The 20,352-nt window shown below is 48.8% G+C and overlaps 1 protein-coding gene across 1 annotated transcript; it reads right to left on the bottom strand.

Annotated features, from left to right (window-relative positions):
• Positions 1-859: 859 nt before the first annotated feature.
• Positions 860-3,307, bottom strand: POU4F2 (POU class 4 homeobox 2). Its single transcript, XM_074821506.1, has 2 exons — positions 2,440-3,307; positions 860-1,940 (listed from the first exon to the last, which is right to left on the bottom strand). The coding sequence occupies exons 1-2, from the start codon at positions 2,746-2,748 to the stop codon at positions 999-1,001; spliced, it is 1,251 nt and encodes a 416-aa protein (XP_074677607.1). The 5' UTR covers positions 2,749-3,307; the 3' UTR covers positions 860-998.
• Positions 3,308-20,352: the final 17,045 nt, after the last annotated feature.

The following is a 20,352-nucleotide window of genomic DNA, read 5'->3' as shown; positions in this document are numbered from 1 at the left end:
TAACGCGGTAAACAAACAGCTCGGACAGTGAATCAGGCTACACAAATAATGTAGGACATCTACTACAGGGTGCCGACGCCGTACGAATAGGAATACTCGCCAGAGAAATACCTTGGGTTCAGGTGACAATTTACAGATGGCCAAAAGGGACGTTCAGAAGAAGAAGAGAAAAGCTCACGTTCATAAATCCTACCAACACAAAATATTTGATTCTCACTATCCATTTTTTTTTTACTTTTATCAAGACTTAGATTAAAGAGGTGTAATTAATTAGAATGAGCACAAAATGAAGTTGCTAGAGAGATAAATTAATAATTTACAAGGGGTTGTTTGGCGGTAATCTAATAATAGCTTTTGAAGACCAGTGAACACAGCAGGATCAGCTCTTTCCCTAAGCGTTATAACTTCAGAGAAGGAAAAGGATAATAACCACAGTAAAAATATATATATATTTATATATTTATAATACGCAGTGTAAATGCAGAAAACCCTGCCATCTGTTTTTTTTTTTTTTTAATCATTATTATTATTATTATTTAAATCAAAATACTTTGAGACGTCTCTCGCGGCGCAAGCCTCAACTCTAGATTCAAGTTTGGGTCCCGAGAAAACCGTGACCCTGCGGCCACGCCGCTGCGAAGGGCACCTTTCGCGCTTGCACCCAGGCGAGCTCCGTTAAGAATTAAAAACCAGCGGTACTTGCCGGGGCGGGTCCGGGCGGCGGCTCCGCGGGGAAGTTCCCCCCGAAAGTTGGGCGGTGGGGCGGGCTGGGGGCGGTGGGGTGGGGTTGGTTGGTTTGTTTGTTTGGGGTTTTTTTTCTCCTTTTGTTTTTTTGTTGGGTTTTTTTTTTCTCCTTTTGTGGTGTTTTGTTTTTTGGTTTTTTTTTTTTCCTCCTTTCTTTTTTGTCGTCGCTGTTGTTGATCGAATTTTAATTTTTTTGGGGGTGGGGGGTGGGGTGTGAGGGTGGCGGCGCGGCCGGTTCTCCCCCGCGGGCGGGCTCAGATGCCGGCCGAGTACTTCATGCGCTTCTGCTTCTGGCGCTGGTTGCAGAACCAGACGCGGACCACGTTCTTCTTGAGGTCCAGCTTCTCGGCGATGGCGGCGATCTTCTCGGAGGAGGGCCGGGGCTGGAGGGCGAAGTAGGCCTCCAGCGAGCGCTTCTCGGGGGCGGCGATGGAGGTCCGCTTGCGCTTCTTTTCCGCGCCGCTGAAGAGCTCGGGCTTGGCCAGCTTCTCGCGGTGGGACTTCTCGGCCTCCTCCAGCCAGGCCTGCAGGATGGGCTTGAGGGCGATCATGTTGTTGTGCGAGAGGGTGAGCGACTCGAAGCGGCAAATGGTGCTCTGGCTGAGCGAGCCCACCCCCGGGATCTTCAGGTTGGCCAGCGCCGAGCCCACGTCGGCCTGGGTCACCCCCAGCTTGATGCGGCGCTGCTTGAAGCGCTCGGCGAAGGCCTCCAAGTCGCGGGGGTCGGCGTCCACGTCGCTCATGCAGCCCATGTGGGCCGGTAGCCCGTGGGCGTGGGCCATGCCCAGCGCCGCCGGGTGCATGGGGTTCATGCCGGCCATGTGAGGAGCGTGGCCCGGCGTGGAGACCACGGCGCCGTCGGGAGCCGTCATGGCCCCCAGCGCCAACCCCGGCGTCAGGTGCTCCAAGAGTTCCCCCTCCAGCGCCTGGTGGGGCTGGTGGTGGTGGTGGTGGTGGTGGTGGTGGTGGTGGTGGGTCCCCGACAGGGCGGACGGGTGGGAGATGGGCACCGAGGAGGAGGAGGCGGCCGAGGTGCAGGGGATGGTGTTCATGGTGTGGTACGTGGCGTCCGGCTTGAAGGGGCTGTGGTGCGGCGGGTGGTGGTGGTGGCTCTTGCTCGGGGAGACGATGTCCACCGCTGCCAGGGCTTCGGCGCGGGCCAGCAGGCTCTCGTCCAGACCGCCGAATATATTGCTCTGCAATTGCAAATAGAAGGCACACATAACGCTCAGCAGGGAATTTCGCCTCCCCGCGCACTCCGCCGTGCCACTAAAACCTTCCCAGCATGTTAAAAGAGAAATCCGGGAGAAGGGGAGGGCGGGGGGGGGGTGTGGGGGGGTGGGGGAGAGGAGAGGAGCGGAGCGAAGAGGAGAGGAAGAGAGGAAGAAAGGAGAGGAAAAGAGGAGAAGAGAAGAGGGAGCGAGCGGGGCGAGGGAGCGGGCGCGGCGCGCAGCCGCTGGCGCGGAGGCAGCCGGCGGCGGGCGGACGGACGGACGGACACACGCACCGGCCGCACGCAGCATCCCAGGTCATAAAAATTAATACGGGCGGCAAAAGCCGCCGCATGCATAAGTTGGGCGAGCGCCCGGCGGCGCCGGGTGATTTGCTGCGCGGCCATGAAAAAATCATCAGGCGGATCCGGGGGGCCGCCGAGGGGCTCCCCTTAAAGAGGGGCGGCGGGCGGCGGGCACCTACCGGAGGGGCGGGCAGGCAGGCCCGCCGCATCGCCTCCGCGCCGCCGCCGCCGCCGCCGCCGCCGGGGCCGGAGCCCGAACCGGAGCCGGAGCCGCCGGTGCCGGAGCCGGAGCCGGAGCCGGGGCCGGAGCCGGAGCCGCGTCCGGCGGAGCCGCTGTTGCCGGTGCTGCTGGGGGAGCTGGCGGCGGGGGCGGCGGCGGAGGGGCAGGGCGAGGCGGTGTGCAGGGCCGAGTACTTGGTTTCGTGGAGGCCGCCGCCGCCGCCGTGGGGGAGGCCGAAGGGCTGCTTGCTGCTCAGGGACATCATCATGGTGGGTGCTCGCCGCCGCCGCCGCCCGGCCCGCCGGCAGACGGCCGCCGGAGGAGGGCAGGGGCGCGGGGCCGGGGGCCCGGACCCCCCGGAAAAGCCACAGGAGCCCCGGCCCCCGCCCCCTCCGCGCCCCCACCCCCCCAAAAAAGATTAAAAAAAAAAATAAAATAAAATTAAAAAAAATTCCCACTCGCCCCCCAGCCGGCTGCCCGAGCCCCGCCGGGGAGGACGCGGCCGGGAGAGGCGAGCCGGCGATACGCGGGGATGCGCGGGGGATGCGCGGAGGATGCGCGGGCTGCCTCCCGCCCGCCCGCCCGCCCGCCCTCCGCCCGGGCGCTCGCCGCCGTCCGCCGCCGCCTCCGCTCCGGCGCCGGCCCTCGCCTCTCGCGAAGTGCCCTCCCCGCCGCCGCGCCGGTGGGTTTTACTCTCTCCCCTCCCTCCCCTCCCCTCTCGCCTGTCACTACAGCCCAACTCCTCGGGAAGGGCCCTCCGCGCCTGCCTCCTCGGCCCTGGCCCCCTCCTCCGCCGCTCCCTGCCCGCCCCCCGCGCCCACGCCCACGCGTGCTCCCACACTCACCGCCGCGTCGAGCCCCGCCGCCTCCCGGAAAGGGGAGGGAAAAAGCCAAAAAAGAAAAAAAAAGGGGGGGGGGGGGAAGCGACCCGTCGCCCCAAATCCACCCTCCATTTAAAAAAAAACAAAAAAAAAAATTAAAAGGAAAGAAGAGGAAAGTCCCGTCCGGGCTCACAACGAGCCCACAGGCAAAGGGGGTCCCGGCACGGGTCGCCGCTCCGGAGGGGACGGCGGGAGCTGCGCAGTGGCCGGGGTCTGTCCCCCCCCCTCCCCCGGCGTCCCCCACCGGCGGGGAGCCAGAGGGATCCTCCTGCAAAAGCGCACCGCTGTCCCGCCAACTTCCCCCTGCCTCCGTCGTCGAAAAAGAAGAAAAGGGGGAAAAGAAAAAAAAAAAAAAAAAAAAGAGAGGGAGAAAAGAAATCGGGGAAGTCGGATTTACTGAAGGTGGCCGGGTTTATTTCCATGAATTTCACTTTGCAGCAGGAAGGTTAAAATAAGTGCTTAGGTGTTTAATTTCTCACCTAAACAGCAGACTTGGTAATTTTAGGGGAAATAAAAAAAATTACATTGTATCAGCTCTCACTGTCGCCAGCTCGGAGAAATGAAATAAATCAAAGTTAAAAGCTTGAGTATCATTTAATTATGGTGCGAATAGCGCTTGGAAAGAAGTAGAACAACATCTCTAAACAAATTATGGCCGGGCCAGGAAGGAATTATTAGATTGAAATTTCATTTAGGCTCGGGAGACACAGCGCTTCAATATGTAATCTGTTATGCCTCATCTGATTTGTATGCTTAATTCAGCTTGACGAATTTATTAGTTTTCATAATAGTAAAAAAATTGAGCAGCACTATGGGCTAATGCATTGTGTGTACTATAAATTGTATGTCACCGTTGAAAGGCTGAAGTCTATAGAAATCTTTTATTAATGACAACATAGGAAAGAGGATTTTCTTGCAAGCCTTTAAGGAGTTCATGCCAAACCTCCGCGCTTCGTGTCTCAGTAGGCTATTAACATATCGTCATACTAATTAGGCTACTTCATGAGTGATATAATTTCAAACTTTAAATTATGTTCTAATTAACAAGGGTTGTCCAATTTGCTTAATCTTCAAAAGGCTTTTGGCTTGTCTAATTAGTCTAAAGCATCGAGCACCTCCAACGCCCAAGAAAAAGCCATCAATACCGTTTGTGCGTGTTTTCCGTGAATCCCGGGCGGAGTCCACGCGGGGCGCGGCCCGCCCGTGGCGGGGAAGCAGCGGCCCCTCCGCCGGCTCCCTGCAGCGCGCCGGCCCGCCCTGCGCGCCCCTCCGCCTGCGCGGTGCCGGCCGCAGCTCTCCGCGCCTCGGCGCGGCCGGGCCGGGAGGGCGCGGGCAAAGGAGGAGAATCTTCCGCTTTCTGAAAATTAAAAAGAAGGAAAAAAAAAAAAAAAAGAAAAAGAAAAAAGAAAATACCTCGTTGGCGCTGGGGGTCCGAGGGCAGGCAGCCTGCCGCGGCCGCGGAGCCGAGGAAGGGGCTCTGCCCGCCCGGCGCCGGAGGAACTTTGGCGGAGAGAAGGGCGAGGAGGAAACCTCTCCACGCTGTACGTTTAACCCCTCCCGCACTGAGTTTAATTACTCGCAATAGTTGTTCTAATGTATGCTGTCACACGGGAGAATTGAGAATGCATATCGTTAATATGAATTAATCTTGATTTTAATAGCAACTGACAACCCATCTCCAAAACGCTGAGCGCTTATCGCCGCTCCTGCGCGACCGCCGCGGGGGGTGCGGGGCAGCGCGGAGGAAGAGATGGGCAAACTTTCCTCGGAGCCGGGCCCGGGGGCTGACCCCGGCGCGCCCCGCGGAGCCTGCGCCCGCCGCTGCGGTGACTCCCCGCACTGCAGGGACCGGCCGCCGGCCGCCGGCCCCGGCCCCGCCGCGCTGCCGCCGCACCCCGCTGCCGGCAGCGCCCTGCCCGCGGCACCGCTGCCCAGCAAACGCCGCCTTTCCTTTTTTTCCCTCCCCTTTTTTTCCCCCCTTTTTTCCGTTTCCCCCCCCCCCTTTTCCCCCCCTTCCCCCCCTCTTTTTTCCTTTTTTTTTCTTTTTTTTTTTTTTTTTTTTTTTAATGTATAGAGGGACGTCGCGATGCCCAGCTGCACCCCCCGCCCGGTGTGGTGAGGGACGCCGCGGGGAGCCGCAGCAGGCGCGAAGCCCCCGCCCCCCCCCCTCCCCGGGGCCGCGGGCCCTGCAGCCGGCTCCGCGCACCAGCGGGCCGCCTAAATAAAAGGAGACCCCCCCCCCACTCCCCCCCAGCCCCTTACCCACGCCCACGCCCTGACCCACGCAGACATCTGGGGAGAAATCACTGTCGCCTCTCATGTATCCACGTTCTGATTTACGATTAAAATTTAAAGACGCGCATTCATATTTTACCGAACCTAATGCGCCCTATGAATTTTTAATCCATTAAGATGCGGGCTACACTTTGAGCAAACTCTACCTTTTTTTGGAGCGCGGGGCAGCGCCGGCCCCGGCTCTGCCGGAGGGGCGACCCGCTGCCCCACACCGCCCCCCCGGCCCCCGCTGCCTCCGGGCCGCTCCCCCGGGGCTCCGGGGGGGGGACCCGGCCCCGCCGCCGCGGGGGTACCGCGGGTGCGGACAGCTGCAACCCGCGGAGCCGCGGCAGCCACCGGGCTGGGCCGCCCCGTCGGGGCAGCCCCGCATCCCCGCGGTGCCTCCGCACCTCCCCCCCCGCTCCCCGCGGCCGACATCGCTGCCTGCACCGCCTCCTGCTCCCCCTCCCCCCCCCCCCCGCGCCCCCAATCTAGTTTCGGGGCCGATGCGTGGTGTTGGGCAGGCACCGGGGGGGTGGGGGTGGGAGGGGGGGGCGGCCCTGGGGGGCCCCGCCGGCCCCTTGGCCTCGCCGGGGCCGCGCTGCCGCCGCAAGCCAAGTCAAGTCACGAAGTCAAACTTAAAGCCCGGAACGATCAATGAAGACTTTTGCCGTCCGTGGCGCCTCGTGCTTCCTGGCACTAAAATAAATGCAAGAAATCGAAACTTAATTACTTGAAAGAAATCCAGAAATCCCTCTGCATAATTTATCCAGGCATTTTTGCGCGGCGTTTGTGTCGAACGCGCGCGTTGAACTCCGCACGCTCCTCTCCCCGATGCCGCTTCCTTCGGCAGAGGCGAAAGGCGGTCCCCCCGGGCCCCCCGCACCCCCCGGACGAGGGGGGGTCTCCGGAGGAGACCGCGGTCCTGTCTGGGGGTCTCCCGGCGCTGAGCGCACCCCCCATCCCCCGCCCTGTCGGGGAGCATCTGCCGGGGCAGGGATGCGCATGGGCAGGGCGGTGTGCGGTGCCCCCCCCTCCCCGTCCGCCAGCTCTGAGCCCTGAGCCAGGCACCCGGCAGGTATTTTCTGATCAGGAGTGTCTGGCGTAACAACCCGAGTCTCCTGAGCCTAATGGAAAGCGCCGATAAAGTCACCCAGCTATTCTGATCAACTCCCCCCTTGTCTTTGATGACACCCCCACGGTCCTCCTCACGCACTGGGTGTGACACCTGCGTGCTGGGGGGGTGGGGGGTGTCTGTGACCCGGCAAAGCGGCCGTGGCCCCCCCATTTGCCATCTAGCCCGGCTGATGAGAGCCTGCGCCGCGAGCCTTGTGCCGAATTCATTAGGACTGGGAGTCTGCCGGCTCGGGAGCAAACTTTATCATAGACACCTCATCGAGAAGTTGAAGTAATGTTATGAAAGAATGAAAAATGCATTTGGGAGCTGCCTGGAAACTGAAGTACATTTTGATTTAACTTACATTAACAGAAACCTAATGTAAAAGTGAAGGGATCTAACAAAACCATTAATAATTTAAAAATAATTACAGATAGTCTATCCTTACTATTCATAACCACTCAACATTTTAGACAAAGAAAGCTGAATATTCTTCGTGGGAGAAAGATGTGAGCGGACTGCTAAGCAGGAGCCATCCGGCTCGCGCGGCCTCTCCTCTGCTCGTGTACGTTGCACGCTCCCCATGGGCACCATCCAAAAAGGACTTTTCCAGGAGGGAGGGCGAAAGCTGGCTGGATGGGGAGGGCTGGTCCTGCCTTCGTACAGGGCTTTTTGTCACGGACTTCAACCCCTCCTTCCCACTGGAGTTGCTGTTTGTGGCGGGCCCAGTCTGGCAGGGACACCAGGGATGCTCTCATGCCTCCCTCGGCTCTCCTGAAGTTCTGCCAGCCTCAGAGACGTCGGAAAAGGCCTTTTCCAGCCACGGCCTTGGCTAACACCAGGTGCCATGCTATTTAACGACCGCTGGTATCAGCAACATACATCATCCACGTGGCTCGCCATGGCTCCATACAAAAGTTATTTTTAATGCATCCCTTTTAATTCAAGTTTCCATTGTACGCTTTATAGCTCAAGGGTCTTGAGCATCCTGCCAGGCCATGATTTTGCCTGTGTTTCTGTTCGTGTAGGGGGTTTTTTTGAGATACACCTGCTGTCCAAACACTGTAAAATCAAGGCAGCTGGATCCGAGGCAAACTTCACTGCTTTTCCTTATAGATGAAGATAAAATTGCAAAGAGGGAAATTCACAGACATAAAGTGGCTTCTAAAGGAAAAGAAATATTGGACAATGCAAAGCAGATAAGAAATTCAGATTTAACTCTCACAGAAACCTATCTAACAAATAACCTCACAGGTGGGATCCCTTCCTAATCGCTTCCCCAACTGCTCCTTGCACTGAAAACATTAAGATCTCATGGATCATTAAAAAAAATAATCCTATAAATCACACTGTGCATGTCCTTGGGACTCTGCTCTTGCTGATTTAGACAAAACCCTGGTATCTCAGATTACCCTTCATTAATTATTTTCATTAATTTCCCTTGTTATAGATGTATTATCACAAATCATATTCCAAACACATCCCCTAATTAAGCACAAAATTCCTCTCCACCTCCGCGTGTCATTTAAATGGAGCAATGAGAATGCGCGTGTTCAGACCGGCACCCGGAGGCTGGTGGCAGGCAGTTGGGGCAATAAAAGATGGTGCTTGCACGTCAGCTATCTTTCGGGACTTGCTCTAACTCAGAGAAAATATTTTGCTTTTCCATTTGGTCTTTAACATGGGCATGTTCTCAGCTCAGAGCTCTTAACCCTTACAAATTTTCAGTGTCCTCCATCTTCTTCTGCAGTGTTTTCAAGGTAAATCTGAGTTCCTTTTCCCCCCCTTCCACCATGCAAGGTGTTGGCTGATCTCTTTATATGTCCCAAGGATTCACCAGGCACCACAGAGCAGCTTTCCCTTTTCAGCTGGAAAGAAAAACTCTGACAGGTGATAAGCATTGAAAAAGGTACGGAAAATCTCATGTTTTTGAGAAGGCTGTCATCAATGGATAGATGCAATTTTAAAAAATGGTTTAACAGTTGTGTCACTGGATCAGCGTTTGTAACTCACAGCCATTAAATAGTGTGCTAAAATACTTATTTAGGTAGAGAGGGTCCTGCAGCCCCACATGGGAGGTGTGTAATATACAGCTGTGGTGTGTCGTAGCGTGGTCTGTGCTTTCCACAATCTCCACAGCTTTGGTGAGATCTTGTATGGACTCCTCCTGCTTCGTGAATAGGTAGTGGAAAATGTCCATGAATTAGTGGAAAATGTCTGAATTATTCTGTTTTCTCCCTTTGATTCATGTCCACACAATCACAGCATGACAGGACTCGTCACCCCAGCTGGTGAGGAGGGCCCACTCAGACCTGCATCTGCTGGAAATATTAGATATATCCTGATAGGACCAGGCATGCTGAGCTCAGACCTAGTCTACAGGCTCATCCTCCTTGAAAACCAGACTTTAATTTTCGAAAACATACATCTGTGCATAAGAGCGATGATAATATTTGAGAGGGGTCCACCTTACATGTGGACATAGACATTTGTCGACATTTTATTCAAAGCTAATCACAAATATGCAACTTTTTTTCCCCTCTCTTCTTTTTCTTTTTTTTTTTTTTTTTGTTAGAATTCAGGAGAAATGCATTCCACCTTTCCTGCAACCTCTGGGCATGCATCAAAGCCCTTCCCTTCACACACAGAGCATGGGCAGGTAACTGCCTGTGTTCCCCTATCCCTTTTTTTTAATGAAATATTGTATGTTCTGGAGACTGTTAATATAATGAAATCAAATTGTGAAATGCCTCTGCAGCTCATATCAACATTTCCTATTGGAAACAGCCTGTTAGGACTATGTTATCATGTATCTCTCGCAGTCCTGAGACAGCAATCGAATTCCAGTGAAATCTCTTACCAAAGGCAATCAAGTCAATCAATGGAAGTTTTGCCAGTAACATCAAACCTGATGAAACGGTTCTGTGTTAAGAACTGCAAATACGCCCACAGAAAACGGGACAGATCAGAAAATGGGACTATGAAGATAAAGAAAAAATACAGACAGAGAAGAAATGATACCCAGAAAAAAAAATGCAGCAGATTAGTAACGAACAGACATATATAGCCAAACCAATACAGTGTTTTAAATGCAGAAAACTCAGTTTATAGCCTGTAACACAAAATTCTGTAGAGGCATTTGCTTGGAAGGACTCTCACCCACACATCCCACTTTAAATATTTTGCTGAATTGGGATGAACTAAACTTGTGCTTAACTGCTTTACTGTTTGTTTTGAGGGGAGACACCTGGGACAACCCAAAGAGACTGTCACTTTAAAACTTTCAAATATCATCGTCAAGCTCTGTATGTCTGCATATGTGTCTGTTGCTGTGTATATATAGTAAATATAGCATCAAATCATATTTTTACTTATTAACCCCTGGTAGGTACCCTGACATAGTGAACATACTTGAGTAAAATGCAGGTTGTTTTTCTTGCGTAGGCCAGCATGTTTCCTCAGAGTAAGTGAAATTGTTGCTGCACACCAGTGAGACGGAGGCAACACTAACAGGTCCCAGCATCCCTGTTTTTCCCAGTAACTTGGGCTCCCAGCGTGCTTGCCTGCCTCCAAAGATATCCCTGCTGCGTCCCAAAGTAAGACAAAATAGTGTGGGGTTTTTTTTGTTGGGGGGATTTTTGTGGTTTTTGTTTTGTTTTTTGGCTTTGGAGTTTTTTTGATACCATTTTTAATAACGTTTGTGGCTATTTTTGGATGAAGGGGTTGGATCTGACAAAGCTTTCACAACCTTTAAAACTTGCCTGATTTAAGTGCTGACAGCTGTGGAGTGGCTCTTAACGAGGAGGGAGGCACTCAGGAGTCTGTCTGTCTGTCTGTCCGTCCGTCCATCCGTCTGTCTGTCCGTCCGTCCATACTGGTGACTGGGGGACCCCGTGAGTGTCCCCACCGCAGGGTGGGGAGGGATGCGGGTGGCTGAACTGCTGCTGTAAGAACACAGCCCAGGCACCCTGGGGCCACACAAGAGGAAATTAAGGGCAGCTTGTGGCTGCAAGGGGCTGCTCCCCTGTTGTTTTGGGGTTTTTTGTCAGGGCAGCCCAGATGCCAGGGAGATGGGTTCAGGGCCAGGATCTCTGCCCCTTTCACCCCCTCACTGGTTCTGGGGTGCAGTGGTCCTGGGTGATGCTTTAGGACAGCGGGGGCTGGCGGCAGCTGGAGCTCATCCATGTTTCTGTGGGTAAAACCCAGGTCAGGCTCTGGGGAGCTGCTCATAGTTTGCTCCGGGAGGGATGACCCCAGGAGACACTTCCTGATGGCTGGGGTGCCCCAGGGCTGGGTGGGGGTTCCCCAGGGCAGGCATCTCCCCACTGTCCAGCCTGGGCCCCGCTGATGGTTTCCAAGGAATAGGGAAAACTCCCCTCTCTTCTCAACCAGAGTCAAAAGCAAACCCCCCTCGAGATTCCCAGCAGAGCGCTGTGACCCACCCACTGTGAGGAGCATGAGAGAGGTATGTCTTGGAATGAAACACCATTTAATTCTTACTTTGTCTCTCTGATATACCCGCTGTCCATGTCCCTAGCATGATGTCTTATGGCGTGCTGTAGTATGTTGCAGCATGCTATATTGTGATTTCTGTGTAATAGCAGGTGTGTTATTTTATTAAAAAATGCCCCCAAAGGCAGGAGCCATCTCAATCTAGAAAGAAGATGGTTCAATCTGTACTCATCAGTTGCTCAGAATACTTAAAAATAAACCAAAAGACCAGAAAAGCTCAGGAACCTGACAAGTAAGGGTTATGTGCTTGGAGGCCAAACCAACTGACGTTCATCAGTTAGCAAGGCCCAGCTGCTTAAAATACTAAAAGGTGGGGGGGGATGGAAAAGATACAAAACTAAAACAGGTGGGTAGAAAGAATATCTTCTTGCAGACAAATGAGGGGAAGAAGGTGATGAAAAGAGTTTTTATCTGCTTCAAAGCTGTGTTTCAGTAGCGGGCGGGAGCCTGTGCTCTGCGGGCTGGGTGAACCCTGGCTTGGGAAGGGAAGGAGGCAGGGCTGGTTTGCAATCCTGCTATTTTAGGGACCTGCTGCAAAAGTCAGAAGACTTGTGTAGGGTTTGATGCTCAATATTCATATGGTTGTGTTTTAGCAGGGGTGAGCTCTCTACATGCAGCTGTCGTTTTCACGATCTTGTAGATAAGCTGTGTCAGCACAGCCTTTATAAATCCCATTTTTACCCAAGATTTATGATATAACTGTAAATGTGTGCTCTGGACTGGTATCTTCCATAGAGGGTTTTAGTGAGGGATCTTATTTTTAGAGGGTTGGTGCATTTATTTTCTATGCCTAAGATACATGATGAAAAATGTCATTTATAATGTGGCATAATAAAAATGGATGATCTTTGAGGGGAATAGTAGACTTACTCCCGTACCTACACAGTACCTTTTTTGGTAACATTTTGATAATGATTTTACATGTGTGTTATAGTGGTGTGAGAGGCAATGGTAGGAGCTGCTGTGTCAACTTTTGACCTTGTCAAGACCACTATGCGTGTACAAAGCAGTAAGGTTGGACAAAGAGGGAGGGAAGAAATGGTCATGCAGAGCTACATGGCTAGATTTTTGCTTTTATTTATTCCACTTTAAGTCAGAGATAACTGAGTGACTTGGAAGCCTCTTTGCTGAATTAATACACGTGTGAATGCGCCAAACATTTCAATGTTCTTAAAAAATTCAACCAGACCTGGGAATAGCTGGGTAGCTTGCTTCTGAGAGCTGAGATACACTGCCTCCTGTATTGCTGTTTGGCAAGACTGCCTGTTTTAAAGAGGCAGTTCAATGTTACCGATGGTTTTGAGACAGGCTGCATTCACTATTGGATTCTGCGTGGTATTGCCATACCTGTTTATTTCATTGTAATCATGATAACTTTTTTTGCGCAAATCAAGCGGTGGAAGACAACAGATCTTTGTATCTCTATGAACAGTGACTGGTTTTCCCCTTACTCAGGGACTTCATGCACTTAAGGTGGTACAGGCATCTTCAAAGCAAAAGCCGAGGACATGACAAACAAAAGCTGGTCTGGTGCATGCTTATTTATGGCAGAGCTCCTGCCAAGTCAAAGACCAGACATCAAATGAGATTTTCACCTGAATCTCGAAGAGAGACAGGCTGTACTAGTACTACTAGTTTTCAATCTTGTTTTGGTGGGGTTTTTCATTTGGTGGTTTGTTAGTTTTGTGGGGTTTTTTTTAGTTAAAGAAATAACTGACAAGCCAGAGACCGTAAAAAGTTAGTTTCTTAGTGTATGCAGTTACCTTTTGAAATCATCATCCCTCTTTATACTATACAACCAGAAATGACTATGTGTGTTAGCACTTCCCTAGTTTGTTATATAATGTATGTATGAATTGGACCTTAAATACTATACTGGCACACATCAAAATATTAAGATTTCAAGTTATAGCAATTGTTCAGTTCAGGGCTATAATGTGAATTCTCGAACCACTCCTAGTAGTAAAGAAAACAACCCCAACTAGAGGTCAACAAAGAAATTATTTTAGGTTTTGTGGTGTTCTTGCCAATTCCTCCGGTGTAGAAGCCATGAGTTTGCTTGCTTCCCCTGTTCGACCGGTCATCTAGGTGATGTTCGCATCACCTTTTGGATAAAACACCCACCATGGTTTTGGAGAGGCAAAAAATGAGAAATTTAGTCTTTATCTGCTCATGGGTTTTATACCGTGTTTCCAAAACACGTGCTAGTATGAATTCTGTGATTAACTGAAAGAGAAGCACTTTGGTCTGAGTTGTCTATGTCTACTTCCAATTGCTAAAATTGTGCTGTTCAGAATTTGCTTGAATTCTACCGGTAGTTTATGCTTGTGCAAATAATGTCTTTTTATCTGCCCCTAATGGCTATAATCTGTCATGAAGAGAGTAGCGGGAACAGCATTTTAAGGCAGGCAGAGGATGGTGGAATCACAGGATGTGAGCAGGAATCACACACCTTCTGAGGGTAACTTTTGTTATTTAGTGAGGTCTATGTTTCAGAGGAAAAGCAGTAGAGGAGAGCAAGAACTTAGTGCTAGAGGGGGAAAAGCAGACCACTATGTCTTCAGGATGAAGACTTCTGCTCCTCTGGTGTGGTGAAAGTTAGTGCTGTAGGGGATGGGGTTTTTAAGTTTGTTTTTCATTAGTCCTTGCCTCTGAAAAAGGAAAATCTTCCTTCAGGACTGGTCCAAGGTGTGGAACACACCCAGGAACCGGGGACTGGTACTTACTACCTTCTACCTCAGGTCCCAGACACTTAACCTGACTTGTTGATACAAAGATGTCTCTGTGTGTGGGTTTAGCTGAAGCATCTAATCTCATACCCACCGCTGAAATGGAAGAAAATAAAGAGAGGGCTATGGAAACATAAAAATCTAGGCAGGAGGAGAAAAGTATATCCTGAGTGGTTGGGATGAGGGTAAAGGGAGCACAGAAATTTTCAGAAGTAATTAACACAAGAAAACAAAACACCGACTCAGTGTGGTGAAGCAAAATACCATACATTTCAGTACTTATTCAAAGTTATTTTTCATCTCTGCACTTAGCTAACTCAGTCCAGGAATTTCCTTTTTCTCCCCATCAGAATTGAATTAAATCAAGATTTCAAGAGCACGCCCTAGAAAGCTCTAAACAAAAATGCCGTGGCTAGCGACTGACAAACAATGCGCTCAGGGTTTAGAAAGCAGCAAATGAAAGCTGTTTTCTGTTTGAAGCTTCTTGCTGGCTCCAAGTTTTGGGAAGTTCAGGCTGTGTAGGCCCGGCTGCCATCCAGCCTGGTAACCGCCACAGACCCACCTTTCCCTTTGTTACTTCATATTCAGTGAGAGTTTGATTGCAAACAGCTGAAATCAGATGCTAATCCCTTGTGTAGAGTATGCTGGAGACACGTCCTTTTGGTTCTGGAGTAAATTTGACACAGTAGGTTTGGCAGTAGGTGGCCTTGATCCTTTTTATTTTCATAAGAAGCTGACCAACCGATGCTGGTGGAGGATAATTCCTCTTAATTATTTTAAACCATTAAGCAGCTTGTTTAGTAAGTGGGACGACACACGAGCATGAGGCTGCCTGCTCTTTTTCAGGCAGGGGTGGGTCCTGTCAGAGCCGGGCTCTGCCTGCGCCTGGCCCCTGGGCACGGCTGGGGCTCACCTGTGGGATGGCGATGGGTGCTGGGTTGTCAGCTCTTCGGAGCGACTGCTGTCTCCTGGTATGCGTTTATGTGCTGAAAAGCACAACCGTGCTTGCTTCTGGCTGGGGTCTTCAGAGTCTGCTACGACACCAATAAGTAAAAGTTAATTGCAAATTTATTTCCACGTAGCAATAAGGGAAAAACACTTGGGGCCAGTTTCCTTTAAAGAAAAGGGGGAAAAAGCCTGTTCTACACTCATTTGATTAACCTGTGCTGTTAATCACTGCCAGGTTTATGAACCTCTATTATAAACTTGTTACTCTAAGGGGTTTCAGTTCAGTGATTGAAAAACAGCTTTAGGGCCTGGGTAGGTAAGAGTAGAGAGAAGTACAAGTAGAAGCACTGAGCCTTTGAAGAGGTGTATAAATAATTAGCAACATATTTCATGTGGACTCTTTCGTCAAGATACGCTGTCAGACCTGGGATTTTATCAGAACATGATGAAAATGTAGAAAGAGCTCTGTATTTGTTCCAGCATAACAATGTTGAAATCTAAAATAATTCAGAAGCTATTTTAGGTCAGAGGTAATAGTTCTGCACTGCTGAACTGCTCTTATACCTGCTGCAGTTTCTTCAGAAAGCATCTGTAAGGTTCTTTACACTCTTGTGTCTTTTGAAACCTGGATCCATATTTCATGGTTGCAAAACATACAACACAGGTGAAAACCTGAACTTCAGCTTAATAAAGCAAAGTGATGAATAAATAGTATCCCACGCAACTTCAGAAGGTGAATGGAGATACAGCAGGTAAAGTAGAAAACAAAGGTGGGAACCTCTCAAAACACTCTAGTGGAAAAAACCCAAACCTCTAGGACATACCCATGTATCTCACTCAAAAGAAAGTGGCAAAAAGTTTTTTCTTACTAATAAACAACAAACACAAATTCTTCTATCAAAATCTAGGTATCTGGAAGCTAATGGCATCGCAAGTGTCTTAGATAGCAAGCACAACACTGGTTTAGTTATGGATTGGTTTAGCATCATTCCAGTTGGTTTGGGGTAGTTTTTTCCTGTTTAGTGGTAAAACTGTTTGCTTTTTAGGGCAAGACTTCTGCTCTCCCATTTTCAAGCACTAATCCTGATCTCTGGGGAAAAGCCCCGACTCCACCTGTTGTAGATGGCTTTGCTGACTCCCACCTGGAGTAGAAGCTCAATGGGCATCAGCATGATTTTTTGTTCAACTAAGAATTTACTTTGGCCTCGATACCACCTCAGGGTCAGCCGGTGGGTGTGGAACCCCTGTGAGAAACACATGTGCTCAAGGCAGAGGTTATTTTAGCAGAAATGCATCGGTCTCTGCTACTTTCAGAAATGCTAATTGAACTTAAGAAAGGTCAGGCCTTCACAAGCACTTTATTAGCCTGAACAGAATCGAGATTTCACTCTTCACCTTTTTCTAGAAAGGCTTTCTGCCCAGCTTTGAAGTCTGGAAGAATAAATCAGATTCAAAGAGTGAACTTCATTTTGCCTCCAGTTTGAATGTTTGGGCTGAGCGATGGTAATCTTAGTGCAAGACTACAGGCCAGTGAATTTCTAAGTCATGGACATGAGGCATTTTCTGCCCCTTCTACTTGCAATAGGAATTACATAGACATGTTTAAATAATGATTACAGTTATTTTTTTTAATAGCTTTCATGCTTGTGTGCATTTGTATTTTAAGAGTCTAGTACCTAGCTAGCTTTAAGTTGTATTTGTTTATCGTGCTTGTCAATAATTCTAAAGGAAACTGCTGTGTTATTAGAGAATGGTGTTCTCTATTTGCATGTTATGTGATGTGAAATGCAATGGGATCTCTACAGAATATAATACACAGGGAAATGAGAAGTTACAGCTCATATGTGGAAGGAGAGAGCATCACCCCTAATCCTCCCGGGTTTAGCTCTGCAGCACGTGAACTCCTAAAGAAACACCACGAAGCAAAACTGGACCTGATGGGTGCCTGCGGGCACTGCCCGTGACTCTGGCTGTGTGGTCAGTGTATGACTGCTCCCTCCTGCCGGAGGCACCAGCGCAAGCAGGCCAGTGTTTGCCCACCCAAACAAAACTGTAGAACTCACACACAGATTGTCACAAACCCAGTGAACTTGGTGGCAAAGTCCTACTTGCAATTCAGCACCGGTCCAGGTGTTACTCCTCCGCGAAGCGCTATCCAAATTAGCCTTTCTTACTATTTAAATTTTCATTTCCACCCTTGCTAAGAGTGTACTACTCTCCCTTTTTTACATTTCTGTCTCTACACTTGCCTTTGCTGCTCAGACAGGAAGCTGTGTGCAAGAGACAAATGCTTAGGCACCAGGCAAAATACCCAGGTAGATACAAAGCCAGACCCTCCTCCTTAAGAAGTCTGGTTCTTCCCACCCTGGTTTCAAACTGGAAGAAATGCTATAGAAATCCATAGGCTTCAGCAAGGTAAGCGACGGAAAAGGAAGGTCCGTATTTTCTTGTTATCTTCAGTCTCTTCTGGTGTCCACTGGAAGCTGACACTAACCTGGCTATTTCATGACCTGTACAGTCAGACTGACTTATCCAGTAACCATCTCTATGGCGAGTTTGATTTTTATTTTCACTGTAGCCCATAGGACAGGTATTACACTTGACAAGGGAGTGGAAACCGTGCCACTCAGCTATCACTTTTTAATCTGCTAAGCAGGAAAGCGAGCCTTTTAAGTGCCTGGCTTGCAGGAGGTCATCATTAGTCTGTCAAGGTATTTCTTTATTGCTAACTTCCATAAATGTATTTCATATGGCAACTCCTAGTTATGTTGTTTTGAACAGACAAGATGTACTGTTTACGAAAACAGACTTCTTAAAAGCAAGCTGTGGTGGTGGGTAAAGGAGGAGAGGTTGTTTACAATATTTTAAGCCAAACAGTTCCTTTGGCAGGAGGTTTCCTGTAACAAGTGAGAACAACAAGAATTAGCACGCTCAGCACTTCAACAAGCAGAGATTTTTGTCTGTAATGAGAAGAATGAGACTTGTTTGACATAAACTACAAAACAACACAGGAAAGATGAAGAAGGAGGGCAGAAATACATTACTGAAGGTGAGGAGAAACAAGTTCACTGCTCTACTGTGAATTCAAGATTCTTGCTCATTATAATGTATAATTACAGCTGGCATCATTCCAGAGGAGGGGTTGAAGGAAGGTAGGTCTTACCAACCGTGCTAAATCCTGTTGAGGAACTGACCACAGCAGCATCCTACCTGAGTTCATCTAATCCAAATCGTTCCTGTTTTATTCTTCTGTACTGGGTCCTTCTTTATGCAGAAATGCAAATTCTCTTTGGACTCCTGAGATTTGAAAACTGATTAGAATTTTTATGTTCCTCCGTTAAGGGTAAAAATAGGTTATCCCAAGATAGACAGCCCCCCAAATTATATACTGATCTGAGAAAAGGGGAATAGCTTACTTTTGTCATTAAATGAATAACTGCTTTCAGCAACCAGTGCCAATGACATGGTTGCGCCTCTTCTGAATTTTTGTTGCCTTTCTGAATTTTTTAGCAGTTTAGTGATAAGTTTTCTAATGCCAGATTCTATTTAATTGAAGCAGCATATTCATCCATGTATCATTTAAAAGCAAATCTTTGGTTTGTTTTCTGAATCTAGTATGTGACTGAGAACAGCAGAGAGACAACATAATGTGGCTATCCTAATTTCCTCTGCAGCTCTCCCAAGGAGCAGAGCTTGAACTCTGAGGAGACTGGGCTGAAGTTTGGCCATCTGAATGTGTCTGGGTAGATACATGATGTGCAGCCTCTAGAGCATAACTTTTGTTTTTGAAAACAATGATGGACCAGGATATTCTAAGACAAAGCGAATATTTATTGAATTCATCTAGGGATCATGTTGGTGACCAGATATCTCCTGTGTAAGGAAATTGCAAGGCTCCTACTGTGCCTTTATTGGTTTTTTTTTCCTCTTTTCTTTCTCCCCTTGAGAGCAATTGCAAGGCTAGGTTATATTGCTGAGACCTGCTCCTTTCCCACTACTAAACGATGTCATCTAAGCAGTGGTGGCTGCACACAGATGACTCTGGACCCTGGTTTCCTGGCTCTGAAATAGCTGGCCATTTGGTGGTGTGGGGACAATGATTGCTTTTCTTCTGGTCTGGCTCCCAAAGGCTCTTCACACCTTCCATATCGTAGCAACGTGGCCATTGTTCTTCTCTTTCCAAGGTCTTCTGAAAGCCTCAAAACTGGAGCTAGTCATAAAGTACCCACTTTGTCACTTGCTTTCCCCCACTCTTGTTGGGTGTTTGATGGCAGCTGTCTCAGCTTCGCTCCCCTCCTCGACCTGAGGTGCGCTGCGTGTACGTGTGCTCCATTTCATTGCAAGCTCGGGATAGGAAACTGGTGAAGTGGTCTGGCTGGAGGGGGAGAGTAGAGAGGGAGAAGCTAAGGCTCTGTGTAATGGAACAAGTCTTATCTATGCAGCTTCCTTCTGTTTGAACACAACTGCGTGCTGCTTATTAATATTTCATTTGTACTGCACATGCACACTGCTACAAATGGTGCTTATCTAGGCATAAAAAGGCTATTAATAACAGATCCTATACGTACCTATGGGTTTCCAGAATCTTATTACAGAGGTGATTCTTTTTGCCCACTGCCACTCAAGTGCTAGAGGCTCCCCTTGCTTCTGCTTGCTTTATCTCCATGTAAGCCCATGATTTATTGATTATATAATGAGAATAGCTAAAAAAATCAGGATGTCTAAAGATCTTAAAGGAACTAAATAATTCTTACAAAAGAGTTTAAGAATAATTATTTGGAACAACTTATTCCTTTTATTTCCTGTTGGCAATGCTATTTTCTTTAATAGAGCTGTCTGGGGGAAGTAAAAATGTGTTAAAGCCAAAGGGGTGTATTTTACCTACAGTTCTTGGTTTAGACCCTGATCTGTTACACAGCCACAAAACAGGGTTAATGTGATTGTAATAACAGACACACAAATCAGGGTTAGGTCTGCTAAGCATAAAATGAGAATTGTATTGAAGTAAAGATTTATGGGGCTACTTCTAGTTATATCAGGCAAGGAGAAAACCATGGATGTCTTGTGTAAGCACATGGATATATGCAAAAAAAAAGTTATGAGGTTATATATAATCTACTGAACTTTATTCTTTTTCATCCATATGATAAAAGATTTATTAAAATCAGCAAGAGGAAAATGAGACAAGTTTTGTTGCTATGAGGGAGTTCTTACAATTTCAGGTCTATGGTGTCAGTTTGGAAAACAGAGGGTATTTTTTGCTTTCTGGGGTTTTTTTTCTCAACACTAGTACAAACTATAATTAAACCAGGTACCCATATGTTTACATAGAAAGACAAATGGTCTGTTTATTTTGGCAGATGTTTAACAAGCCACCAGCACAATCAATTAAATTAATCCCAGGAAATAAA

The sequence above is a fragment of the Strix aluco genome, chromosome 4 (assembly GCF_031877795.1).
Source record: "Strix aluco isolate bStrAlu1 chromosome 4, bStrAlu1.hap1, whole genome shotgun sequence".
Taxonomy (NCBI): domain Eukaryota; kingdom Metazoa; phylum Chordata; class Aves; order Strigiformes; family Strigidae; genus Strix; species Strix aluco.
Note: the sequence above shows the minus strand (reverse complement) of the source record. Positions and strands in the feature narration are given on the sequence as shown.